General features: G+C 62.5%; 1 protein-coding gene across 2 annotated transcripts; it reads right to left on the bottom strand.

The window, feature by feature from the left end:
- Positions 1-505: 505 nt before the first annotated feature.
- Positions 506-24,845, bottom strand: RTN4R (reticulon 4 receptor). 2 transcript variants are annotated; one of them, XM_082418421.1, is made up of 2 exons: positions 24,620-24,845; positions 506-2,218 (listed from the first exon to the last, which is right to left on the bottom strand). In XM_082418421.1, the coding sequence occupies exons 1-2, from the start codon at positions 24,639-24,641 to the stop codon at positions 786-788; spliced, it is 1,455 nt and encodes a 484-aa protein (XP_082274547.1). In that variant the 5' UTR covers positions 24,642-24,845; the 3' UTR covers positions 506-785. The 2 variants fall into 2 exon arrangements, with proteins under 2 accessions (XP_082274547.1, XP_082274546.1); XM_082418420.1 differs by lacking the exon at positions 24,620-24,845 and adding an exon at positions 2,557-5,057.
- Positions 24,846-26,664: the final 1,819 nt, after the last annotated feature.

The raw sequence follows: 26,664 nt of genomic DNA, 5'->3' as shown, positions 1-26,664 counted from the left end.
CGGCCCCTGCCAGGCCTTGGAGGGGGGGGGGGGGTCAGCCTCACCTCCCAGCACTCCATCAGGACCACCCTAGCCCACCCGCACAGGGTCCTCCTGGACCTCAGGCTCCTCCTGGGACCACCTCAACCCACATGGGAACGGGGGGCAGCCGAAGCTGGGCTGGAAGGCTGGGACCTCTAGGGACTCTGTGTGACCGCAGAGCAGATGTCCCCACAGAGGCAGCCTTGTCTGGCTGGGCATGGTCTGTGCTGGACACACACCTCTCTCAGACACCGCTGTCAGCCCAGCCGGGAGGGAGGGGGCCAAGGCACACTGAGGTCAGTCTTCATGGCCACCACAAGTGCTGGGCTGAAAAGGGTCGAGCTGCCTGCAGCTCAGACCATACCACCAGGCAGCTGCCTTCCCTTCCTGGAACTCCATGTGCCATGACGGGGGCAGGGCTGCACCTCCAGGGCCCGCCTGCTTCTCACGGCTCACAGCAACCCCCAGCCTGAGAAGCCACAGCTTAGGAAAAGAGCTCTTTATTCCACATCGTCCAATATTTTTACACAAGTAAAATAAAACGCATATCTCTATATACCGCGATCCGGGCGGGAGGTGGCGTTCTGGAACAAACGCCCCGACCACGCCCTGTAAACATGACGGGGTGGAGATGGGACGGGCGGGCGGGCAGGCGGGAGGCGCCATCAGGGAGGGCCTGCCACCCGGGGCTGGCTGGCAGCGGGAAGGGACCCCGTATGTACACACACCTGGCTGCTGAGAGAGGGCTTGCGCTCGGTGGCTGGTCAACAGGGCCCGAGTACCGTCCACAGCACCAGCGCGAGGCCCAGGGGGATGAGGCCCAGGGGGGCGAGGCTACAGGCGAGGCCAGGCAGGGCACCCGAGCCCTCCACCCCGCCAGCCCCACCAGCCCCTCCAGCCCCCGCACCCCCGCCACCCGCCTGGCCCAGACGGCACTGGCTGCGTGTGCGGTTCTTGCGGGAACAACCTGGCCGCCGGCGAGGGCCCGTGGTGGGGGGCTCTGGTGGCTGGGAGCCCTCAGGCTGCACCGCGGTCAGCGGGGGTTCGGCCGAGCCAGGCAGGGTCCCGAATGGGGAGTCGTTGATGTGTCGTGGGCCAGAGCCGTTGCCCGGCGGGCTGTCGCCAGACGGCACACGTCCCTTGAGTGCGTTGCCAGCCGAGGCCGGACTCCCGGCCTCCAGCACCGAGGCCTTGTCCGCAGCGTCCGGCTGGCAGCACTTGGGCAGCCCCAGCAGCTCCTCATCGGCAGGCCCGCCGGTCCAGAAGGGACGGGACGGTCTGGCGGCCACAGCGCAGCCCTCCAGGTCGGCGGTGGCCAAGCGCTTGAGGTCGCGGCCGGCCAGGCGCGGGGGCAGGCTGCAGGGCAGCTCGGATGAGGAGCCGCGGAATTGCTGCAGCCAGGCCCAGAGCGGGCGCGCCCGGCAGTCGCACACCCAGGGGTTGTCGTTGAGCCGCAGGTATTGCAGGGCCCGCAGTGGTGCCAGGGCCTCTGCGGGCAGTGCAGAGAGGTTGTTGGCAAACAGGTAGAGTGTCATGAGACGGCCGAGGTCCCGGAAGGCGTGTGGGTGCACGCGGGCCACACGGTTCTGGTGCAGCAGGAGGCGGTCGAGGCTATGCAGGCCGCGGAAGGCGCGCTCGGGCACGCTGGGAATGCGGTTGCCGTGCAGGAAGAGGTGCGTGAGGTTGCCCAGGTCGCGGAAGGCGTCGTCGGGCAGCGCCTGTAGCCCGTTGTCCTGCAGGTAGAGGTACTGCAGGGCAGCCAGGCCACGGAACAGGCCGGGACCCAGCTCCTGCAGGCCGCAGCGGTCCAGGTGCAGTGTGTGCAGGCGGCTCAGGCCCTGGAATGTGGCGGGGTCCACGGCATGCAGCTGCGCGTTGTCGCTGAGGTCCAGCTGCTCCAGGAGCGCCAGGCCAGCGAAGGCGGCAGCGTCGATGTGGGCCAGCGCGTTCGAATGCAGCCACAGGATGGTGAGGTTGCGGCAGGAATGGAAGCTGGCGGCTGGCACGTATGTGATGCGGTTGCCGTGCAGGAAGACGCGCTGGCTGGCAGCCGGGATGTCGGCAGGCACGGCCTGGAGACCCTGCTGCGGGCAGCTTGTGGTTACCTTGGGCTCGTTGTAGCACACACAGGCACCTGGGCACGGCGCCGCCACACTCCACGCCTGCAGCCACAGCACCCAGGCCAGCAGCTGGCTCCCTGTGGGCAGAGCAGAGGGCAGTTAGTGGGCAGGGGCTCCTGCAAGGCTGGGGTTGTGCAGGAGGGGCTGGGGCTGGGCCCAGGATATGCTGCCGCCCCTGGGAACTCAGGTGCTGTGATCCTTGCCCCACCCGCCAGGTGGAAGCTGCTGCACAACAGCCCTCCAAGAGGTCGAAAGCTCCACACCGGGAAACGTCGCCTGCAGATGCCCACGTCACCCTGCCTGGCACTCAAACACACGAGCTAACACGCCCGCACCCCTGCCACTTGGGGTTAGCAGGTCACCCCCAAGGCCCAAGTGAAGGCCTCCTGGGATGGACATGCACACCTGCAGATACCTTCTCGGACGCCAGTGAACACAGAGCCCCCGTGGACCTGCCCGCTGTCCCTGTCCGTCCCAGCACTGACCCAGCCTGTCCCTGTCCCATCAGCCCACAGGCCAGGCAGGGAGAGAGGCCCTGGCAAACACTGGAGCACCAGGCCAGCCCCGCTCATGCAGAGGAGCCCTGGGCCAAGGATCATGGCCAGGCCTGCCTCCTGGCAGCTTCCGCAGCAGCCCTCCCAGAGCGTCCTCAGGCTGCAGGAAGGGTGGGGCTGTGACTCAGACCTGGTGCCCTGCCCAGGCCCCCAGAGCCCCTGGGGCCAAGGCCTGCCTGGATTCTGAGGGAACCTCCCCACCTCGGGGAGCTGTGCTTTAACGAAGAAATTGCAGGGGCCTTGGTGAAGCCGGGAGCCACAGCCCCAGTGGCCCTCCTGCAGGGGTCTGGGTCCCACCAACAGGACACAGGAAACTGCCACAGCAGCCCCAGGCTCCAGAGCAACTCTGCCATCACAGGATCAGGAGCCTAGGCCCTGAGGGCAGGCGTAGCAGGGCAGGCAGGTCCAGGGCTTGGGGGGCACTGCAGCCCTGCCCCGTGAGCCCCTCAGGCAGGCTGCTCCCTCCTGCACATGCCCTCCTCACCGCCGCTTAGTGCTTCCTGGCCTGACTCAGAACACCTCCTGCAGCCTCCTCCCCTCGGCCTCATTCTCTGCTTGGTCTCCTCCCTGGGCGAGGAGCTTACTCCTTCCCGGCCAGTCAATCTCTGCACAGTCCAGCTGCCCCCAACGCTCCTGCCAAGACATGCTCCCAGCAGGTTCCGCCCCAGCCCAGGGGGCTGCAGCTCCCCTCTTCCCTCCCCCATCTCAGGGCCTCACCAAAGACCTAGACCGGGTAGCAGACTCCTCCTGGGGTGCTGTATCCAGGCTGGGCTCACCAGCAGGGCCACATGCCCAATACTAAGCTCCCTGCCTATCATCCCACCATTAGAGCCACCGCTTTGAATGCTGAAGGTTCTTTCCGCCTTCAGGAGTAAGTCTATTAAAATGTGAATCCCCCTGGGAGGGTTATGGCTTATCAGCTAACACTTGAGTTATCAGCTAACACCTTCGTTGACAGCTAACACCTGCGTTGACAGCGAACACCTTCCTTGGCAGTCAGCTGAGAGCAGGATTCTGCAGACATAAGGCCGGCTAAGTGCTGGGGCTGGAGCCAGGAGGGAGAAAGGAGGGGACCACAGGCCAGCTTCCCCCACCCAGAACCATGACCTTGGGCCCCAAACCCCCACTAGGTCCTCTCTGCCAGGGCCAGTGCAGACGCTTGCCCCAAGCCCAGAGGCCCAGCAAGCCGGGCATGTCCAGCAGTCACAAGGAATACGCCCTCCCAGACTCTGGTCCCCAGGTACTGGGAGCACCGTCCGCACAGCCTAGGGGCCTCCTCTGTCTCCTGTGCTCTGGTGGCCACTGGGGCTGGACCTTTTGTTGGCTGCTGGGGACATGGCAGCCCCAGGACCACCCCCTGCCCAAGCCCTGGGTGCCCCTCCCTGGGCTGGCTGCACACAGGAGGCCATGAGGGGGCATCTCAGCTGTTCTATTTAAACTGCTGGCATCCTCTCCTGGCTCTCTCCTTATGGGCCTCCTTTGGAAAGTCGGGCCTGATTAAGCCAGCTCCCACGGCATCTCACTGTTGCCACGGCATGTGACTGTGCTATGAAAACAGTACTTCCTGCTCCCAAGACCTTGTGGCAGAGGACAATCTGGGGCAGGGTGAGGTGGGGCCCCAGGTACTCATCAGGCCAGACTCTGGACCTCACCACCACGGGCTGGGCCACACCACCAACTTGGCTGCCAGCGGCCGTCCATCATGACCATACCCACCACATCACTGACTGCACTGTTACCACTGCACCCTGACCATTGGCTCCCAGGCCTGCAGCCATGGTCTGTGAGCTTGGCTGGGTTGGGGTCAGCTGACCACTGGAACTGGCCGGCTCCTCCAGCCTCCAGCTGTCGCTAAGCGGGGCCCCCAGAAGGCTATAAGCCATGAGCTTGGGGCCGTGCCCACTCTATGAATGCCCTGAGATAGGCACCAGTGTTGAGCCACGCATGGGGGAAAGTGGCAGAGCAGCCATGTGGCTCGGCCCTGCCAGGAAGCGGGCAACAGGCGCGAAGACATGGCTCCCCTCTCGCCGAGGCAACTGCTTTTCGGAAACCAACTTCTGATGGTTGGTCCCTCAGCACGAGCCCTGCTGTCAGCACAGCGGCCAGCGGTGGGCTCGCTCCTCGCCTCAGCCACAGTAATTGGCTCCAGCCTGGCCCCCTTGGGGCCTGCCCGCTGGTCTCCATGGCAACCCCTCTGCTGAGCAAGCAGAGGGGGTATCTTTCTATGAGATAATCAAACCCAACTTTGTGTCATGTTTTCATTCTCACAGCAGGGGCCTGGAGACCCCACCAGGTAGTGGGAGGGTGTCCCCTGGCCCCACCCCCTGGACCCTATCACTCACCTAATCCTTCCCAACCCTAAAAGTCCTCCCCATCCGTCCCCCTGCCCCGTCCCCAGCCTGTCCTCCCAGCCCATCCTCTCATCCCACATCCCCCACCTCCCAACCCATCCTCCCTGGCTTTTGCAGTTCCCTGAGCCTGAGGCCTCTCTGGCCTGCAGATCTGCACTCGCTGGTCCTGCCCACTCATCAGAGGCCCCCAGGTTGCACCCTGCCTCACCTGCCTCTCCTTTCTCTCCCCCCAACCTTCCCACTGGCCCCAGCCAGCCACCCATTCCCCTGGCCCTGCCTCCCAGTCACGCCCTGCTTCACCAGGTCCAGTGGGAGCTTGCCTCCTGCACACAGGGTGAGAAAACAGCCCTGTCCCGCCCAGCTCTCATACACAGAAATCATCGCGAGGCACACCACGCCACACCAGGGTCCTGGTCCCACACCAGGCCACCAGGCCCCCTCAGCTAGCTTCCTGCAAACCCAAGCCAGCCCCTCCCCCGCCATCCCTCCTTTTTCCTCGGGCCTCAGCACAGAATGGATGGGTCAGGGGTTTTTTCTAGTGCCCTCCCCACGGAGGGGACCCCTGGGTCACGGCTAGGAGCCCCCACCTTAGCCCAGGTCTGCTCTGGAGCTGGGGCAGGGGCACGAGGGCTATGGTTGGTGGAGGACCAGCCACTCCGGCCTTGGGGATGGGGGCACAGCGACCAGACTCTGCTCAGGGTCTCTCCTCCGGGCCAGCTGACGAGGCCCAGAGGCCTCGAAGGCCATCTGCACTGCTCACCCTGATCCAGCTCCTGGGCACTGCAGGGGGCAGGGAGGAAGGTGGAGGGAGCAGGAGAGAGGAGCAGAAGGGAGGGGAGCCAGGAGGGGCGGAGGCTTCTGGGGAGTCACCAGCAGCCGCAGGAGCCAGTGGGCAGCGGGCAGGCAGCTGCTGAGGTCAGCAGCTCAGAAACAGGGTGTGCTGGAGGCTGCAGGCACGGGGAGGTCTTCAGTGTGTTCCCTGGCCCCTGCCGCTCCCGGGGCCCCCCAGCCTGGGCTGAGGTTGCAGGAGTGCAGCTCCCCTGAGGTCTCATGGGGATGCCTCTGCCCCCACAAGCGAGGCCAAAGAGATGGCACAGGGCTGGCAGCCTTGGAAGCCCAGAGCACGGGCTCAGTGCCCTCGGGCCTCTATGCCTCCCTGCGGCTATGGGGTGGCTGTAACACCCCCTTTGGGGGTCGTTACAAGGGTCCACCAGCTGATATAAAGAGGCGTGAGTTGGAGCTGCATAAGAATCAATTTTCTTTTTGGTGTCCTGAGCCCATTTTACAAATTAGGAAACCGAGGCAGTGAGCAATTAAGCCATGGCCTGCTCCCACTCAGAGCCGGTCCAGGAGGAAAGATGGGCAAGAGAAGGAGCCACAGAGCTGCCAGAAGGGGCAGGAGGGACATCCAGCCCAGGCCTGAAGAAAGGCCACTATGTGGCCACGGCAGGAGAGCGTGGGCAGCTCCCTCCTGTGCTCTTGGTGGCTGGGAGGGGACGTTTCCCGGGAGGTTCTGAGCTGCTGCCCACCCCCTGGAGGCTGGGGTCAGCCGTCTGTGGAGGGGCAAGACCGCCGTAGCATAGCTAGGACATCAGTCTGCTCAGGACCCTCTCGAACACCAAGAACGTCCCATGAAGGGTCATGTCACAGACCGCAGTTACAAGGCAGAACAGGAGGCCACAGTCAGCACAGCCAGGCCAGAAATAGCTCCAAGCGGGGGTGGGAGCCAGTGGCGTCCACACACCGCAGAGGGTCAAGGCACCCGTCACGGCTGCACCCATACCCCTCCCATCCCTGCCAGCCCCCAACTCACGACGGGCTCACCACCCGCCCCCGTCGTCCATCTGTCCCCCCTTGGTCATAGTTGTTTCTCATACTCACCACCCACCTTCCGTCCGTCCTCCAGTCATAGACATGCGCGGTGGCAGCACACGTGGCCAGGGCGTTTCCTGGGCCCTTTCCCTGGCTCAGGTGCCAGGGAGGAGGGTGGCAGCCACTCCCGTGAGGCAGCCCACCCTCAATAGTGCCCTGTGTCTCCAGGGGTGTGGCTACCAGCTCCCTGCCCGGCTGTGCCCCTCAAGGCCCCCTCCTTATTGATCTTTTCAGGGCACAGCTGTGGGGCAGGGCAGGGTGGGCTGGCCAGGTGGATAATGGGCAAGGTGACCTACCATGGCAGGAGGGTATTGGACACAGGGCTGAGCAGTTCCAAACACCAGGCCAAGCTGCGTGCAGTGGGGGAAACTGAGGCCCACTGTGGGCAGAGTCGGCCTCCTGACTGCACTGTGCACGGGTGGACCCGGGGTGAGCAGGCCAGGTCCCTCTGTCTGGTGAGCTCTCCCAGGGGCTAGTGTATTTAGCCGTTCTACAGGTGAGGAAATGAGGCTTGGTGGGGGGTGGGGGGGTCTCTTGCTCACAGCCCAGGAGCCGGTAGGATTCCCAGCCCTGTGGTATCCAGTTGCTGAAAAGCCTTGCTGGGCAGTAAAAAGTTAAAGCTCCCCCACCCCTACCTCACCCATCAGCCCCACCTGGAACCCAAAATTTCCAGCCGACACAGCACCTGGGAGGCAGCTCTGGGACCTTTCAAGGCAAGGAAACAGAGAGTGGCGGGGGAGGGTCTGGCCTGCCTGGGAGCTGGAGGCCCTGGATGCAGAGCCCACCCACCAGCGTGTTCCCCAGGGGGAGCCCTGTGGTCGGGATGTGGTCCTGGTTGTCACACCTGTGGTCCAGGAGCGGGCTGACCACAGGTGTCACGTGGGGGATTGAAGGGGCCACGGAGCCCTGAGCTGGCCCCAGACAGCAGGCAGACGTCAAGGGAGGAGCCCTGGAGCTCACTGCCAGGGTGGGGGTCCAAGAACACCCTCTGATGGGCAGGACACTGGGCCCAGCCAGCAGGCCTCAGGAATCCATCCTTGGCCAAGGCCAGGCTGCCAGCCTGGAGGCTCTGGAGCCTCGCCCTGTCCAGTCCACATGCTCTTCACCCAGAGCCCACCTCCCTCGGCCCCCACCCAGGAGCCCCACATGGAGGGCTGATGACACCAGCATCTGAAGCCTCGTCCAGCCCCAGGACCCTGCCTATGCAGGCCACACCCACACTTGCAGCAGAGACTCAGCCAGCATTTCCTCCCCCCCAGAGTCTGGACACCCCCATCCCCCCACCCCCACCCCAGCAAACCCCCCACTCCATCAGGCCACCAACAAACGCCCGCTGCCTAATTACCTGGAGAATTCTGTCTCCACGACCAACTCATCAGGGTCCTGAGGCTAATTCAATCCGGGGGCCAGTGTAGGCTCGAGTCCTCAGAGGATGCTAATGAGAAATTGGCCAGTGGCCGACATGCCCCTGCCCCAGGGAGGCTCAGAGAAGGGGCACTCCCCGTGCCAGGGCCTGGGACCTACCACCACACACCTACCACCATGCCCACCCGCCTGCCCAGATCCCCGTCCACTGCCAGCTCCTGTCCAGGACTGGATGCCTAGCCTGGCAGGGCCAGCATGGGTCCTGCCCTCCCCGCAATCCATCCCCCATTCCTCCCGGGACCCTGCATCTACCGCCAACACGAAGCTGACCATTCCTGTGAGGCCCTGATGGCAGCCTCCAACAGGGCAGATGCAGTGCAGGAGCCCACGCTTGGGGTGGGGGGGGTGCACGCCATGGGCACACACAATAGGAATGCACTCTTGGAACTTGTGCTGCTGGGGCCTGCGTGATCAGGGCACAGAGGCGAGCCAGCCAAACAGCAGAGGGGCTGCTGTGCAGAGGCTGGCAGACATGGGAGCCCCACCCAGGAGCCAGGAGCCAGGAGCCAGGCCGAGGGGTTCTGCTCTCCTCTGTGGTGGGAGTTGACGGGTGGGCACATTCCCAGGTGTCCCCGAGCCCTTGGCACTTGTCAACATCACCGACAAGGCAGGCGGTGGCCTCTGCCCAAGCAGGATCTATTTGGCTATGGGAAGACAAATGCAGGTCTCTGGAGGCCCTCAACCACTCACCCTTGGGGATCAGCCCGTCTGGCCTCTGGGCCGCTGTGGATTAGCCCCGTCTGGAGGGAGCAGCTAGACTGAAGCCCACCTTCGCTGTCCCAGGACAGCCGAGTTCTCGCAAACGCTCCCGACCAGGTTGGCTTGGGCCCCGAGAAGGGGTTAACATGGGCAGGGTGCTTGGGGGCTTTGAAACTGAGCTGGGAGAGTGAGGGTGGGGGGCAGCACTCGCCAAGAAAGACCGTGGGGAGGACCAGCATGGTCTGCTGAGCACCCCTGGCCAGAGGCAAGTGTGGGGCCCAGGACCCTCAGCCTGAGATGCTCCCATTTGAGTCACCACCGGCTGAGGTCACTGCATCCAGGGGCCGTGGGTCCACAGGATGGTCCGGGGAAGCCTGTTGGCAAGGCAGCCTGCACGCCAGTGCCTCTCTCCTTTCCTGGACCGAGTTGTCCCACCTTTGTTACTTGTTCCTAAATGGGAAGAGTTGTCAGCCAAGGCCTGAATCCTAACATCTTGGGAAGTGCGTCAAAACTGACTTGCTGTGTCCCTTCCTCCCAGCCAAGTGGACAGTGTGATGCTAGTGGGCCAGCGAGCCAACCCCTGTGTGACCTGGCCACAGAGCCCAAGAGGAGGGTGTGGGGTCCTGAGGAGGAGAGACCCCCACCAGCCCAGAGGTGAGTGAGTGGGTGGCCAGCGCTGAGCAGACACGAGACAGCCCTGAGCATTCCAGCAGCAGTGCCTTGAGGCCATTCAGGGCCTTCTTGGTCGAGCTTGTCTCCCAGGGAGGCCCTGTCCATCCACCTTGACATCCCAGCCTCACACAGCACCAAGCACCAGTGGAGGGGAGAGTGGGGGGAGATGGGGCCCTCGCCTCCCTGGAACGCCCAAGTCACAGATGTCCCTCACTCCTGGAGGTTTTGCTACATCCCACAGCACGAGGAGATGACCATCAACCCCACTCCTCAGACAAGGGCACTGAGCCTTATCAAGGTGCGGTGACCACAGGGAACCAGCAAGACCAGGGCACGGGGTCCAAGACCCCCCTCCTGCCACATCAAGTGACCAGGGCAGGCCCTGAGCCCCAAGTGACCCAGATAACAAAAAGGGGAAGCAGCGCCCCTGTAGCAGGTGAGCTGCTGAGCCCCTCCCTCCAACACATGCTCTGTGTTCTCTGACCCCCAGAGAGGCTTATCCTTGGCCCAAGCTTTCCGCTCCATGGGCCGCCCGAGGTGGACCCCAGGGTCCAGGAGCCCTGGGCTCAGATGCCAGCTCTGTACACCCTCACCAAGGGGCTGGGGAAGCTGTCTCTACAGCAGTGACATGAGGATGACAACAGGCCAGGACCCACCTCCCCGGGGCCCCAAGATGCTTCCAGCCTGGAACCCCACTGAGCACCTCCACCCAGGCTCTGGCTTTGTGGCCAACACCCTGCCTCCCCAGGGGCTGGTGTGGGGCCTCTGCCGCTCTGACCTTGGGCAGCCCTGTCTGAGGCGAGGAGCCCAGGCAGGAGAGGCCCACAGCTCACAGGTGGCATCCGCAGCCATGCTGATCACTCTACTTGTCTTGAGGCCCCTCCTGCCTGGCATGGTAGCCCTGCTTTGTCCATGAGAGGCTGCATCTGGGTGGGAGGAGGGCACGGCAGCCAGGCCATGCTGCGAACACACCTAGGGCAACCTCCCTGCCTCCACCGAGCTCAGCCTCAGCGGAGGGAGGAGGCTCGGAGACAGGCGTGGAGCCCAGCACAGATGGAATGGCCTCACAAGTTGCTGCTGCTCCTCCCGCAGCGCTGGCACACTCAGCGGGCCCCTCTGTGCCCACCCTCCACCCGTGTTAGAGATCTGTGCTCACCCCACCCCAGACCCAGGATGACAGTGATGCAGTACTCGCTGAGGGGTTAGGGAGCAGGGCGACGAGGCTGCTCCCCCGGAGAAATGTCCAGAGGAAGGATCTCCACCATGGCCTCTGGGGTGTCCAGAGCAGCTCCTGCCTGATCACCCACACCTGCCAGTCAACAAACCCCACTTTCAGCAGAGCATCCCACCACCTTCCATGCTTCCCTAGTAAACGCTACCAGAAAACCAGGTGTCTGGAAAAGGTGCCAATGCCGACAATCGCGGCAATGCCTCTAGAGGAAGCAGAGACAGTGCAGCGAATAGATAGAAATTAGGGAAAATCTAATCAGTGTCCTCGTAGGGATAGAAGAGGATTTAAAACAAGAACTGGGTGCTATGAACAAGGAGCCATCAGAAAACAAGAAGAGTCCCTGGAAGTTAAAGATAGAATTGCTAAAATTATCCCAAAAATCAATAGAGAGGTTGGAAAACAAGGTTAAGGAAGTCTTCCAGAAAGAAAAACAAAAAGAGAAACAGGGAAAAAATGATGACATTCAGAAGACAAATACAGATCCAACACCTGTCTTAGGTAATTCCAGAAAGAAAACAGAAAATAGAGGGAAAAAGTTATCAAAGAAATAATACCCGAAAATCTCCCAGAGCTGAAGGCTCTCCTGGGTGAGTGCCTGGCACAACACGTGACATTCACAGTGTGATTTCAGGTCTCTGGGGGTCAAGAGAGGAACAGGAACACGGCAGCGGACTTCTCCACAGCACACTGGACGCCAGAAGACCACAAAACTGCAATGGCTTCAAAACTCTGGGGGGAAACTATTTGCAACCTGGAATTCTGGACTCGGCCAATCCAGCTTGAATAGATTTGCTAACATTCAAGGGCTCATAGAATGATTCTTCACTGTGCTTTCCTTGAATAGTTAGCTGGGAATGCGCTTCAGCTAAAACAGGACATAAACACGAACCCCAAGAAACACTGGGTGATGAAAGGCAGTCAGGGGCAGCTGCGAGGGGGCCACAGCATGCCCAGCCCAGGAGGGGAGAGCATGACAAAGGCCTAGAGGGAGACTTCCCCTGGGGAAAACGAGACACCCAGTAGAATGCCTGACACAGAGAAGAATAAGCACATGAGGGTGGCATATGGGACAAGAGAAAAAAGACAAAGTCAACTGTGAACTCCAGGAAAAACAAAAGGCCAGACGAGAGCAAGAGGGTCACCCCCTGTGGTCAGGCAGTGACAAGCATTTATGTGACCTGGATTAGGAAACACTGGTTATGAATTTAACTGTCGGTAGTGAGACAGCCACACTGGGGAGTGTGCTGGAGAAGAGGGGGCTGGGGTAGGAGACATGGAAACGTGAAGATAACCACCTGGAAAAACAGGGAACATGGCAACAGCAGGTGGGTTGGAGGAGGGCTACAAACCAATGCCCCAGACCAGCCTCTGAGGGCTGGGTGCAGGCTTTCACTTTGAGCAAGATATGGCCGACCACAGTGTTATCTTTTTAAAAAGACTGCATACTTGGCAATGAAATCTCAGAAACAGAGATAAATAAAAAGAAGAAAATAAAGCATATCTGCCAGAAGGTGGAGACGAACGTGGGTTAGCAGCAGGCGTCTCCAAGGTGCAGGAGGAGAAAGCGGGACTGAGAGCTCTCGAAGCCTCCTGGTGCTCAGCCCAGCGTCTGGCTGATCTTCAGCGGCTGCTCAGCCAAGGGTGGCCAAGGACGCCCCCAGCCTTCAGGGACGCTCCAAGCTCCTGGCTCCAGGGGCCTCTGAAATCCAGACTCTTGAAGGGACAGCTTCCAACCTGAAGATCCATGTGTGCCCTGGGCCTTTCACAGTCCCACCACCTCCAGGCAGCCCCTCCCACTGTCTCTCCTCAGCCCTGCCTACTCCCAGGTCACAGATCCGACCCCCTGACCCCAGACTGGGGACCCTCAGGAGCAGGGGATCCAGCGGATAAACCCAGGGCCTCTGGGGTAGGAGTCTGCAGCCCCTGGGGAGGGCTCCCCTGACCTTGGCCTCTATGAGAGCCCCAATCGCGTTTCTGCATCCAAATGCATGACACGCAGGCAGGGGTGACGTGAATAAGTAATTGCTCTTTTATTAACGAGTGATAAATTATTCCTATATGATTGTGTGTGATAACTCTTCCTTATTTGAAATCAATTTGGGATGGAAATTGTTGGCGGCTTCTCACCAGTGAGGGTGGGAGGATCAGGCACGCCGCTGCCTCCTGGAAAAGCAGGTCAGTGTATTTCGGCTACTTCCTGAGGCTGATGCACCAGGCGCTCCTGGCAGCAGAAGGGGGTCGGCTGCCCTGGGGGCGGGGCTGGGAGGGTGGCCTCATTTCCTCAGCACCGGCCCCCAGGACAGGTGCCCAGCATGGCCTCTCCCACCCCACACCCCGCCTCACTGGACCCAGGGCACCGATGCCCCCTGGCAGAGGAAGGGGCAGGCTGGGAAGGAGTCCCTGAAGGCCCAAGGCATTGCTGGGGACTGCCGCGGCCAGGCATCAGGAGGCAGGGGGCCATCTGCAGGCCACACTCCACTCATCCCCGCTGTGTAAACCTGAGGACCTGGGCAGCCCAGCCTTTCACCCCACAGAGGACATACCCAGCGCCCAGCTGGCCTCCCCTGCCTCCCCACCCAGGCCGGCATGGCTCTACTTCACCAAGCCTGACAAAGGCATTTGCCTTTTCCCTAAAAATTTTCCTAACAAATTCACATCCTCATTCCCTTCTCACCCAGCCCAACATAAAAGGGTCCCCAGCGCGAGCCCAGGCCTGGGTCAGACAGACTTGCTCCCCACCCAGTGCCCTTGGAAGGCCCTTGGCCTGCTCACCTGCAGACGACCTGTGAGGGGCTGCACACAGCAGGTGCTCAATAACCACTGAGCCAAGGAAAGAAGGGTTGCACCCCAAAGGCCTCCCTCACGTTGACCCCACACCACGTGGCCCCAGGGGGCCAGGGGAGCCCGGTGTGGAGGAGGAAGCAGACGTGCAGGGAATGGGGTGCCCTTGGCTGGTGACCACAGCCCCCACAGGCCCCACCTGCTCAGAGCAGCACCCCGTGGCCCAGGCCTCTGCACCTCTTCTGTTGATGCATCAGAAAAATCCAGCAACCCACTGGGCAGGCAGCCAGCTGCCTCTCGCCCACCCTCCTACTGTTCCCTGGTCACAGGCTCGCCCCTGTCATGAGCCAGGTCACCCCAGCCCAGACACGTCGCCCTGCTCAGCTCAGGCACGGCGAGCAACCTCCGCCTCTCAGAGCCAGGTCTGTCATCTGTAAAAGGGGGAGGCTATGTCTGAGAACTTGACAAATCACTCCCAGGGTCCGTGAAACCCCCACCTCTGTCCACTGCCAGGTGCCCCCTTTGCCCCACACCTCAATGGTCAACTTGGCAGGTTTGCCTTGCTTGTTTCTGCACCCCCGGGCCATGGGCTCCTCGGGGCAGGACCGGGGCAGGTCCAGGGCTGGTGATGGCACAGGAGATGCTCCATAAACGTCTGTCACGTGAATGTAAGAAGTGTGGAGATGGCTGTCCCAAAGGCGTCCAGGCCCAGGAGAGTCCATGGGGCACTGACGTCCCCACAGGGCGAGGCAGCAGTGCCTGATGCCAAGGGCAGCTTCACTTCTGTTCCAGGCTGAATGTCTGTGCCCCACCCCCCAAATTCATATGCCGAAGCCCTAACCCCCAATGTGATGGTATTTGGAGGTGGGGCCTTGGGAGGTGATTAGGTTTACATGAGGTCGTGAGGGTGGGGCCCCATGATGGGATTAGTGCCCTCGTAAGAAGAGATACCTGAGAGCCTGTTTTCCTGTGAGCAATGTGAGGAAGGCGGCCATCTACAAACCAGGAAGAGAGCCCTCACCAGAACCGACCCTGCCAGCACCCTGATCTCAGACTTCCAGCCTCCAGAACTGTGCAAAATACATTTCTGTGGTTTGAGCGTCCATCTGTAGCATTTTGCTATGACAGCCTCAGCTGATTAGTACAACAAATTTCTTAAAACTCTGGTATATTTTTCCAGATTTTTCTACAATGCACACAAACTGGTAAAATCAGAAGAGTTTTTAGTTTGTTCCGTTTGGTCTCATGTGCCAACACTGGATGGGGCAGCTGGCCCAGGGTAGGGTGGGTGAGGCCAACCCCAGGCAGCGGGAGTCCCTTTCAAGAGCCCCGTGCTGTGGGGTCCCCGCCTGGTCTCCCAACCTCTACAAACCCATTCCCTTGGCTGAAAAATGCAGATGACAGGCCCCACCTTGCAGGGTGTTGAGGCCACACAGCTCATGCAGGTCTGGTGCGCACAGTGGATGCACAGGAAATGCCTGGCCCACCCGCCCCATGGGAGCACCTCTTGTTGCCCCTGGCAGGGGCCACGTCTCCCCTAACAGAGGGGAAGTTAAGCCACAGCTAGCAAGGTCATGATGGCGCCTGACATGACCTGACCTGGCCTGACCTGAGCTCAGGCAGCACCCCCTCCTTGCTCCCAGACACCCCCCCGGAAGGGCTCTTCTTCCCAGAGCCCCACCACACCCATCCCACTCCCCTCCCCAACCACAGTCTCGCCCCGAAACCTGGACTTAGCCCCTATGGTGCCACTGAGGGAGCAGGCGAACAAGCAGAGCGCATGGAGCTTGGCTGGGGTCTCGGTCCCTGGGCTCCCACCAAGGGTTCTCGGCAGGGAAGGGGCCTCAGCTAGGCCTGAGGGGCCCTGTACGCATGACATGCCAGGCAGGGCCTGACCCCACCTGGGCCTCGGGGCAACGTGGGGACAGTGAACCCACCGGCGTCCACATTGGCCACCCGGCAGGAAATGAGCTGCGGGGGTCAAAGCGTGAAGGTCTGCAGCCCTACCTCCCTATTTCCCACCACCCACCCCAGGGACATACTGCCCCACCAGAGCCCCTTGTACTGACAAGGATGGTCCTGCTGTATCAGGCTTCCTGTGATCTGGGGGTCAGGGGAGGCAGCCACGGAGTCGGGAGGGCTCCGTAGAGGCACTGACACCCCCCCACACCACCGCCACCCGCCTCAGGCCAGCCTGGGGGCTGGGCCACAACTCCAGCAGCAGGTGAAGAATGGAGTCCATTAGGGCCACCATCTGTCTCAGCCGTGACGGGCCCTCTCGGTGACATCCAGGAGGTGTGTAGATGGAATATCTTTATGGGGAGAGTTTTTCTTTTGCCAATTTTCGAAAAGGAAGCCAGACACTTGTCACACCTGTCCCCGTGTCAGCCTCTGCCTGACAGAAATTGGGGCTGAGGCAGGGAGATGAAAGACAGCCTGGACATGGCCGGAATGCAGGGGCCACGTGTCACACGGCTGGAGCACAGAGCAGTGGGCTGGCCTCCTGCTGGGACGTGCCGCCATCCACCTCTGCAGCCCCCACCCCATCCTTCCAGCCCGAGCTCCCCGAACCCCTCCCTCTGCACCCCTCTTGGTCCCACAATCTCCTCATCTGACCCCCAACTCCCTCCACCCTGCTGCCCAGGGCCTCCTGAGCCCACCCCAGGGGCCCCGCCGTACGCACTGGGCTGTCCTGGAGTCTCTGGGCTTCTGCTTGCACCAGGAGCCCCCACCCCCTCAGCCAGCAGCTCCAGGGCCTCTTTAAGACATAGGCCCAGGGTGGCCTCGGTGAGGGCCCAGTGGGGGACCCAGGCCTCAGGCTCCTCACCAGCCTGCCAGCACCCACACCCTCACTTCTCTCCCCTGGGTACCTAGTGGGCTTTGGGGTGTCTCCCAGGGACCTGGAAGGCTGAATATGTCACAAGAATCTCGAGGTCCCTGCTGCCTGGCATGGGGCTGGCCTGAAAGTAATGCTAGAAAGCACTTGCAGGGGAACAGAGGTGGAAGCCAGTGGCCCTCGGGGACCTGTCCAGGGATCCCCGTACCCCCATCTGGATTGTGCATTGTGGTGCACGGCTAACCCCACCAGGGGTGAGGAGGGTCCTCCCCAAGGGAGGGGGGTCACTTGCTAGGCCATACTCAGGAACCACAGCCCCAGGCCCCCCCTCCGCCCTCCATTAGTCCCTGTCATGTGGGGAAGGCCACCGCGCAGTGGGATGGGGGTTGCTCACTGCCAGGGCAACATGACAGTCCTGCTGCTTCCTCAGATGGCCCTGGGGGTCACGGCCTCAGCCCCCAAGGAGATCTAAGAGCGTGGTCCCCACCAGGTTCATCAGCCACTGCCTTACATGGCCTCATCCTCCGGGAGGCCCTGGGGAGCCTGGAAACAGGCTGGACGGGTGTGATTGGCCAGCTCTGTGTTCTCTGAGGACAAGTGGGGGCTGGACGTGTCCCGAGAGAGCAGGGAGGCCTCAGCCTGGGCAGAGGGAGGGAAGAGGCAGTGGAAAGTGTGGGAGGGATCACGGCAGGGCACTGGGAAGGGTGAGGGTGGCCCAGGACACCAGAGCCCACTCGCAGGTTCCTGGCTGGGGTGTGCTGTGGAGGCAGGTGAGAGAGCTGGGTGCGGGGTGTCCTGTGTGACCTTGGGACCCACAGCCCTCCCGAGACCGCTCTGATGCCCAGTGCGTCCTGGTGGTCAGCCAGGACTGGTCTTTCTCTGGAATTCTGCTTCCAGCCACATCTTTGGGAACAGTAGATGCTTCTGGGCCAGAGGCCACACGGGGGACAGGTGGCCCACCCTCCCTCTGCCCAGTTCCCGTCTTGCCCAAGGACCGGACAGGAACACTGGCCTCCTTCTCGCCACACCAGAAGGCTGGTGCAAAGTGAGCTGTGGGGCAAGGGTTCACACCCACGTGGTGAAGCAGGGAGACCCTGAACCTCCTTCCAAGTCAGCACCGTAGCCAGCTCAGCACCCACCTGCCGCAGGCCCCCAATGGGCCTCCGCCTCTCACTGAGAAAGGCAGACACCCCATGAGGGCCCCAACTTCCCCTCCCCCAGTCACTGGCCCTGCCTGGGGCCTGCACCTCCCACCCCCATCCCACCGTGTCCCCCCAGCCCCATTTCTCACTTGGGTCCCCATGGCATTAACTAATAGGTCACAGACCCCCCCCCACTTGGGATGGGTGGCAAGGACCTCATGCAGAAGGGCTGGTGGGGGGAGGGAGGCCCCAACAGGGGCTCCTCCTCTGCGCTCAGCAGAGGCTCCTGCTCCAGAGAGGACAGTGGGGCCCACACCCATCACACACCTGCCTGAGTGCCACCATGATGTCCCCAGGGCAGGGAAGGACCTGGGAATCTGAGGAGGCCCCTGGGACATGGGGGCCCCACGAAGCCCCATCACAGCCTCTATTTCCACGGCAAGTTCCAGCTCAGGGCAGGAGGTTCCACCTGAATGGGAAGGGGCCCCAGGAGCTGGGACAGTCAAGCCCCCACCAGGGGCTGTCCCGTGGGCATCATTCACCACTGACTCCCCCTTCGCAATCTCCTGTGTGACATGGAGGCTCAGAGGGTGAGTGGCCTGCCAGGTGCACAGCTGGCTCTGGGCTGAAGTCCTGGGCTCCCAATGCAAGCCCCATAGGCCCTCAGCTAGAGCAACTCCCCCAAAGGTTGGCACCTCTGCTCTCTCTCCAGACCTGTGCCCTGGAGGGGACCGCCCTCTTGAGCCACCTTGGGCAACTGGCCTGCGCCCGATGGCCAGTGGCCAACCCTGAGGGCTAGGACCACCAGCTCCTGAGACCCTGGGAGCTGACTCAGAGCACTGCCTGAGGCCACCCTACCATTCGTGGCTCCCTGCACACCGGTGCCAGGCCCAAGCTAGACTCAGGGACATGGACATGGGGAGGCAGACACAGGTGTGTGTGCCAGGCCTGGGGCCAGGGAGCCAGAGTGCAAGAGACGTTCCCAAACCAGACCCCCTGGTCCAGGCGTCATGGCGGGGCAGACACAGGAGAGTTCAGTCAGGAGGGGCTGGCCGGCAACATGTTTTAGGAAAGCATCTCAGAGCCTGAAAGGAGGATGAGATGGCGGGCAAGGAGACGTGGGCGTCTGAGGCCACGGGCCCGGGAGGGGGGGCTAGTCCACAGCAGAACTTTGATGAGGGATAAAAGGGGACGGGCAGGGAGGGGTCAGACTTGACACTGGACTTTGGGGAAGGGTAGAGGGAGGTGGCCAGGACATGGACCTTTGGCCCAGATGTAGGGGGTGGAGGGGCAGGTGGTATAAGGGCGATCACCACCAGACAGGCTGAATCTGGGGGACCCAGGACACCCAGTGGAGCAGAGCAGCACGTGTAGGGAAAGTGGTGTGGAGCTTCTGGGCAGGGGCAACCTAGGAGCCTGAGACCCCCACTCAGCTGCACAGGCCTGGCACACAGCCGGGAGGCAGCAAACGTTTGCTAACCAACCACTGGGACCCAAGGGCCAGACAGAACTCCATGACAGGCCAGGCTAAGGCCTCAGAGCTGGCCCTGCCAGGCAGGCCAGGAGGCCAGTAAGTCTGGGGGCTGTGGATTCCCCGCCGGCCTTGAGCCCTCCCCTGCCTACCATGTCCACTCTTTGCCCCTCCCTATATACTGAGCACCTACTATGTGCCTGGAGCTGCCACAGGATGCCATGAGCCAGCCACCCACCCCCACCACCCCCAGAGCCCAGCACCCCACACACCTCAGACTCAGAGGGTTTTCCCACCCATGAAGGCATCGAGTGGGAATCCCACCTCTGGTCGACAGCCGTGGATTACGGACAAGGTCTCTGGTGACCAGGAAAGGGCAGTGCTGCCCAAGGTCACACAGCAAGCCAGTACTGCAGAGGCTGATCCAATGGCTGCCCAGACTTCAGGGCAGGGAGAATTCTGGCAGGTCCCTGAGCCCACCCCATCTGGGCTCTGGCAGGAGGTAAATAAAGGCAACATCTCAACAAGGTCACAATGGCTGGGACAGACCGGGCACACGGTGCTGGGCCCAAGCAGTTGAGGGGCAATCTGAGAAGGCTCCCGGGAGGAGGTGAGGGACTTAGAGCCTCGTCTTGGCCTGAGCCCCTCAGCACTCCACCCCCTTCCTCGATGGGCCCCTCACCCATCAGCTTCAGCCTTAGCCTGACATTTCCCGTGACATTTGCTGCAAAGAAATAGAGCCATAAACCCAAAGGTTAAATTTGCACATTGCCTTGCTGCCAGGAGAGCATGGTCCCTCCACCCACCAGGTGCTTGGCTGCAGGATTTGTGTGGGATGGCCCACCCACCCTGGAGCCCTTGATGGACCCAGGCCCTCCAAAGGACCTCAGCCACTGTTTCCCAAAATAGGTTACTGGATACACTAGACCCTGAGTGTGTTACACAGGGGTGGTAAAGGAGCTCTGTCAGCACCTCTTACCCAGCCATTCCCAAATTTGCTTGACCACGAAACACTTGTCCAATCCCCACCAACATTCCGTGGAACCTCAGTTCCATGGAGCGTGATCTGTGATGGCGTTAGGCCAAAGAGCATCCCCCTGGGGCACCGGGAGGCCGCCTGAACAAAGCTGAGTCAGCTCCTGACACCCCGGTTCCTCCACTGGGCTCCCCTTGTCACCATCAGCCCAGCTCCACGTGCCAGGGCCTGGCCGGGGCTCACCACCTTCCAGGCCCACCTGGGCCAGCCCTAGACAAGCACGGCTCCTCCCCAGGGCCCCTCCCCCTCTGGGAGGGCTGCCGACAGCCCTGCCCTTCAGCTCCACCTCCTGCCCTGGGTTGGCGGCAGGGGCGGGGGCGGGGGCGGGGGTGGGGGTGGGGGGGGGCACTAGCAAGGCTGTAGGACAGGGCCACCATGGCCCATTCTCTATCCCCAGGCAGGGAGAGGCAGCAGGCCCACTAGGAGACAGGACTGTAAGGACACTGCGGGGCCGGGGTGGAGGCTAAGTGAAGGGGGCAGGAGAGAGACAGCCCCAAAGCGCCGGCTGCACTAGGGCTGGACCAGCAGCAGAGCCGGAATCCTGATGAAGGCCAGGAAACAGATTCCACTTGTGAGTAGCAGAAATGCAAACCCAGGGGTGGGAGAGGCCCGAGGGCTCTGCCCCCTCCACTTAAAAGGTTGGGAAGGGTTGGGATCAGGTCCTGCCTCCTACTGGGGGAGGGGCACCTGACCACGCCCCCGGGGGACCTAGCAGGGCTGCACCAGCGACACTTCTCTGGTTGTCCAGCTGCACAAGCACAGGCAGTGTGAGAGGCCGAGGCAGGTTTGGATAAATAAATGATGGCGTATCCTCGGGAAGGGATTCCACACACACCCGCAAACCCATGATACACAAGAACAGTTCCCAACGTGCAAAATGTTTAAAATACAGCGACCAAAGAAGAAACTGCAGCACAAGACACCCGGCCGGGCCCACACGATCCAGCAACGGCACCAGGAGATGCAGGGGTGCGGATGCTGCTCTGGTTGGGCTGCCATTTTCAGCTCCGTGGCCACCTGTCCTTTAAAGCATTTAGTCCTATAAACTCAGGTGGGCAAGGACCACATCCCTTCACCTGCCTGGCTCAGAGGGAGTCTGACAGGCCAGGAATAAGTGAGTGAGTGAGTGAATGAACAGGTACCTGAAAGCAAACGTGGCATCTGGGAATGGACCGCTGGAAGGGGCAGGAGCAGGCGGGCCACAGAAGGTTAGGCAGCCTGGCCTAGGGGTCAGAGGTCAGAGCCCTGGGCACAGGGCAGCCTGAACCTCATTGACTGTGCAGGGCCAAGAGCCATCAAGAACCCCAGGATGGGGCCCGGGGGCCAGAGTGCCACTCACACCTACTCCCCATGCTCACTGAGACCCCCATTCTCCCATTCCTTTGGCTCAGTTCACTGGTTCTTCATGCTCCTGACCCCTCTCTGGATGCACAGACTGAGGCTCTACGGAGACTTTCTGGCTACAGGCCCAGGAGAGCAGGAAACACGGCCCTGGCGGGGTGAGTTCCTCCTGCCTCCACCAGCTGGGCCCCTCCTGGTGCTGCCCCAGCTGCCACAGGCCTCCATGCCACAAAGCCATGAATTCAAGGCCAGGGCAGGGAGCACTGAGGGGCCGGCCCAGCATGCCGGCCGTCCTGGGGGCAGCGGAGGGAGGGTGAGGTCGGAGTCTAGAGAGTGGGGGTTGGGACAGCTGCACACATTGGGCCCCTCACCGTCTGTCACTCACAATGAACAAAAGCAAACAAACCCTGGGCCCCACCACGGACCTGGGGCAGCCCTCGGCCTCCCCTGTCTTCCAGAGCCCGAGCACATCTCCTACGGACCCCCTACAAGCCCTCTTGCTTGTTGAGACCCCCTGGGCCAGGCTCTCTTCCATGACCACAGGGAGAAAGCCAGCTCTGATCTAAGGGCCCCCGGCTGACCATTAGTCCTCACATAGGGAAACCAAGGGTCAGGGGTTCTGCAGGTTCCCAGCTGGAAAGGGGCAGAGCAAAGATGCTGCCCCGGTGTGGGGGACACATCGGTGGCCACTTCACACCTCCCGCAGGGACCTCTCTCCCTCCCTGCCTCCCCACCTGCCCACCTCCTTCTCCAACTCCCCAGTGACCTCCATGGGCCTTTATTTCCCATCTGCAAATGGTTAGGAGGGAGGTCCAGCTGGCAGTGCAAGGGTTCCAGGGGGACTTCCCTCTGTGGGAACCATTGAGTGGGGCAGGGGGGTAGTGTTTTCAGTATTTTGAAGGCAGAAGCACTGGAGTCAGAACTCCGTGGGGGCCTCACCCTTTAAGTGTCCCCAACAACCCCTGAGGGAGGCCCAATTACTGACCATGTCACAGGTGAGGAGACTGAGGCATGGGTGAACTGCACACCCAAGGTCATACCACTGTCGGTGGCTAAGCCAGGACCCACATCCAGGCCCTTGTTCTCCTGCCACCCCACACCCAGGAATCAGGGTCTGTGAGCAGCCTTCTGCCTTGCAGGGACCTGGTTCCTTCCTCACCTCAACTGCAGCAGAAGTGGGAGCGGTGATGGTACCCACTTTAGAGATAGAAAGACTGAGGCTTAGAAAAGGGGAGTGGCCAGCCCCACTGCCCACCTCATCATGGGACCCACCCCTCTGTTTCACCCCCACACAGCCTATAAGGATGACCTACTTGTCCTTATTCTACAGACAAGGACACTGATGGGTGCGGGGGAGAGCAGGTGGCGTGGCCCTGCCTCTCTGAGCCCTGGCCTGGGGTTCTCCTCACCACAGTGAGAGCGAGTCACCAATACCCTTACCTCAGACCTCCACACAGCACCTGAGGCAGCTGACACACCACAGAACCTCTCATCAAGAAGGCTCTCGCCATGGAGACCCCCAGGCACTGGGGGCAGAGCTTTCCTGAGGTCACCCTGGGTCAGCCGTGGGGTGGGCATATACCTACCCTGAGCTGGACCTAGTGGCAGACTGCAGAGCATGCGGGGGGTCTGGCCTGTGTGTCACGGTGCTGACCTGGAGGTGTGAAATGGGCCTTCCCTGCCTAGGTGGGTCCCAGCCCCCATCAGCCACCACTGCCCCAGCCTGGGGGGAGGGGGAGGAATCAGACACTCCTTTGGCCTCACACCCTGGGCTGGGGCACTGGGCCCCCAACACACATTCCCTGGGCCTCTGCTACAGATTTGGGTGGAACCTGGCCACGGGCTGCCTGGGCACACAGGGGCACCCACGTCTGGAGGCAAAGAGACACATGCCGATATGCTCACAGGCACACACGGTCATGCGAACAGAGACACACGTGCAGACGCATACCGAGTTCACACACACACAGCCCCAGGGGGCTGGGAGGGGACAATCCCGGACACGGGGGTCGGATCCTATAGCTGGTTTCTCACCCTTCTGAGCTCCGGCTGCCCAGGGCCTCCCCCTTAACACACGTGCATGTAGGCACAAGAATGGGTCCCTTGGAGGGGACCTAGCGTGCGCCAAGCGTGGAGACCACAGCAGGCACGCTATGTGCATGCATGGCCGTGGGCGAGCAGGCGGGGGCGAGGACATGGATGTGCACCCACAGCGTGTGTGTGTACGCGTGCACACGGGGCAGCCTGGCATGCGTGTGCACATGCGGTGTGCAAGTGTGCAGCCCTTGTAGACATGTGCACGTGCAAAGAAACGTGTGCAGCCTGCGGCACCTTGGAAATAAGCAGGGCACCCTGGGGCAAGGGGGGGTGGGGGGGGACGAGGGGAGCACCCTCCAGGCAAGGCATGTCCAACTCCCTCTACAGGAGGTCACCCCCAGCACCTCACACCAGGTAGGGGGGAAGGGTCCCATGAGAGCTGCCAGGGAGGGGGTGCTTGCAGCCCCACCACCTCTGGTGCCCCTCAGCGGAGCCCGCAGGGGCCCTCAGGCGCCCTCAGACTGCGGATAGGGGGTGCTTGGCTGCGCCTCTCCTCGCCCGCCCCCTGGGGGGGACAGCTCTGGGCCAGCCCCGCCCCCCACGCCCTCTACTGTCGCCAACGCCCCCATTCATCCTGCTGCGGTCTAACCCCAGAAAAACCAGATGTCCTGAGCTGAGTCCGCGGGTCGAGGATGGAGGCGGCTGGACACCCCCCACCTCTGCTCGGTACCCGGGTTTCTTCAGACCTGCTCATTAACCCCTTCGCGGCCGGGCGATCAGAGGCAGGACCCCACCCTTCCAGCCAGCAGTCCCCACACTAGCCCCGTCGCCGCCGCCGCCGCCAACTTTCCAGGGAAGCGGCAACTTTTCCTGCTGCCGCGGGCTCCGCCCTCCCGGGGCCAGGCAGCACTGCGGTGGCCTCGCGGCCGCGCGGTAACCCTCCGCAGCCTCGGCAGCCCGGGCGCGCCCCGCGGCTCAGGGAGGGGCGCACCGGTCCCCGCCCGCCGGCCGGCCCGGGCGCGGCACTCACCTCCGGCGGACGCCCTCTTCATCTTAGGGGTCGGGCGGGGCGCGTCGGGGACCGAAAGTCGCTCCGGGGCCGGCGCCCGTCTCCCCGCGGCCGGGTCCGCATCCAGGCGCCGCAGCTCCGGCCCGGCCCCGGCCCGGCCGCGGGACGAGGCTGCACGCTCCGCCCGGTCGGCTGGGCTGGCGGGCGGCGGCGCGGAGGCGAGGGCAGCCGGCCGGGAGCGGATGAATGTTTTATGGGATCATGTGGTTTGACGCGCGAGCGCTCCGCCGGGTCCCCGCCGGCCGGGCCACGCGGGGCGGGGGCGGGCCGGGGCGGGGCCTGGCGGCGGGCGGGGCGCCCACCTGAGCTCGCCGCGCCGGGCCGGGCCGGGACGGCGGGAGGGGCGCGGGCCGGGGGCGCGGGCCGGGCCGCGGGAGGCGCTCAGCCCGCCCGGTGCAGCGGGGCCGCGGGACCAGGACAAAGGCGGCGCGTTTCTAAAGAGGCGGCGGCCCCTGCAGGCGGCAACGGGAATGGCGGCCCGGCCCGAGTCGGCTAGGAGCGCGGGCTGAGGGCGTGGCGGCCCGGACTGGAGGCTTTTGGGGGTCCCCGATCGGCCAGCTGCCGGGCAGGGCTTGGTCCGCAGGCCTGGGAATGCGGGGTGCGCCTCTGCCTGGCCCACGCCCTTCCTCGCCTCAGTAAACCCTGGAGGCCAACCCCCTCTGCCCAGCAACCCTTTGCTGGGGTAGCATTGCTCCATCTTTCAGTTAGAAAACAGGCTCAAAGCTCAGGAGACTTCCCAGGTCCCCACCTGTCTTCGTGGCCTTCTCTGCACCACCCAGGGAGGGGACTCAGGCACGGGCCTGCCCCTACCTCCACAGGTTCCCCCCACCTGTTCCCTCCCGTGGGATGGGGTCTCCAGCCCAGGAGTTCCTCTCTGAGCCCACTTGTTTAGTACCCCACCCTTCTCAAAGCCAGGCCAGGCTCTAGGGCCAGAGAACCCAGTGACACACACTCACACCCCAGGCACATCTGCACAGGCATCCCACCTCCCTCTGCTGCTCGGGGATCTACCTGGCCTCACAGATAAGCTCTTGAGTCTTCAGCCAGCTGCCAGGCCAGCGTCCCTGCAGGCTGCCCTGCACATGGAGGGCTGGGAGCTGATCAGCCAGATCTGGGCCTCTCCGAGCCTGCCTGGCAGGTAAGAGAGCCACGTGGATGGGTACTGGCTGGCAGAGTTAGTTCCAGTCTGTAGGACCCTGTGCCCAGGGCAGGCCCTGGACTGGCAGTCTCCCTGTGACTGGAGCATCCTGGCTGAGGGTTTGGTGGTCTCCCTGGGAGCCCAGCCAGTGTTCCAGTGATGTGAAGCTGAGGGACCTGGTGACTAGGAGACCTGGCACATTCTGCCTCCCCATCAGGCCTCATGACCTCAGATGTGGCTGGGAGATGTCAGTAGAGCAAGGGGATCAAGGCCTGCTGGACTCACCAAGGGCAAGTGGGACCTCTCTGAGCCCAGTGCTCCCATCTGAGCACAAAATCACAGGCAGCCTCGTGGGCTGGAGACCAATGATGGTGCCCGTGCCAGGCCAGCTCTCTGGCCTGGGGTACAGGCCACACTGCCCAGACCCCTCTGGCCGCTGTACTGTGGCCCTGACCACACCTTTGCCTGTTGCGTCCCTGTCACCCTTGTCCCAGGATTGGCTTACCAGGTCATTGTGGAGTACATTCAATTCCCAGACACATGGGAGCTGAGGGGGAACCAAGATCCCCAGCTCCTGTGCACTTGCGCCTGCACCCGGCCATGCACCCAGAGCCGCCTCCCCAGTGGGTACTCGTTGCTGGGTGCCACGAGTGAATCCTCCCCACAGCCACATGGAGGTGTGTCCCCCATTGTGTAAATGGGGAACATGAGGTCAAGCTCACAGAGCCAGCAGGAGGCTGAGGCTTGTCCCCCATGTCAGCTCTTCCCCCAGGGTCCCTGCATGCAGGAGCTCCCAGATCAGGAAGAGTTCTCCCCACAGGGCCACCTCAGACCAGATGACAAGCCATGTGGCACTGGCCGTCATTCT

The sequence above is a fragment of the Balaenoptera physalus genome (assembly GCF_965194825.1).
Source record: "Balaenoptera physalus genome assembly, chromosome: 12".
Taxonomy (NCBI): domain Eukaryota; kingdom Metazoa; phylum Chordata; class Mammalia; order Artiodactyla; family Balaenopteridae; genus Balaenoptera; species Balaenoptera physalus.
This window is presented reverse-complemented; position numbering and strand designations above follow the sequence as displayed.

Bases quoted from the DNA above. Each gene is read 5' to 3' on its own strand.
- RTN4R (XM_082418420.1), bottom strand. From the start codon at position 2,740: ATGATCCTTGGCCCAGGGCTCCTCTGCATGAGCGGGGCTGGCCTGGTG. The intron at 2,219-2,556 runs GTATCTGCAGGT...CTCTGCCCACAG, and splicing joins GTTCACTGGCGTCCGAGAAG to GGAGCCAGCTGCTGGCCTGG.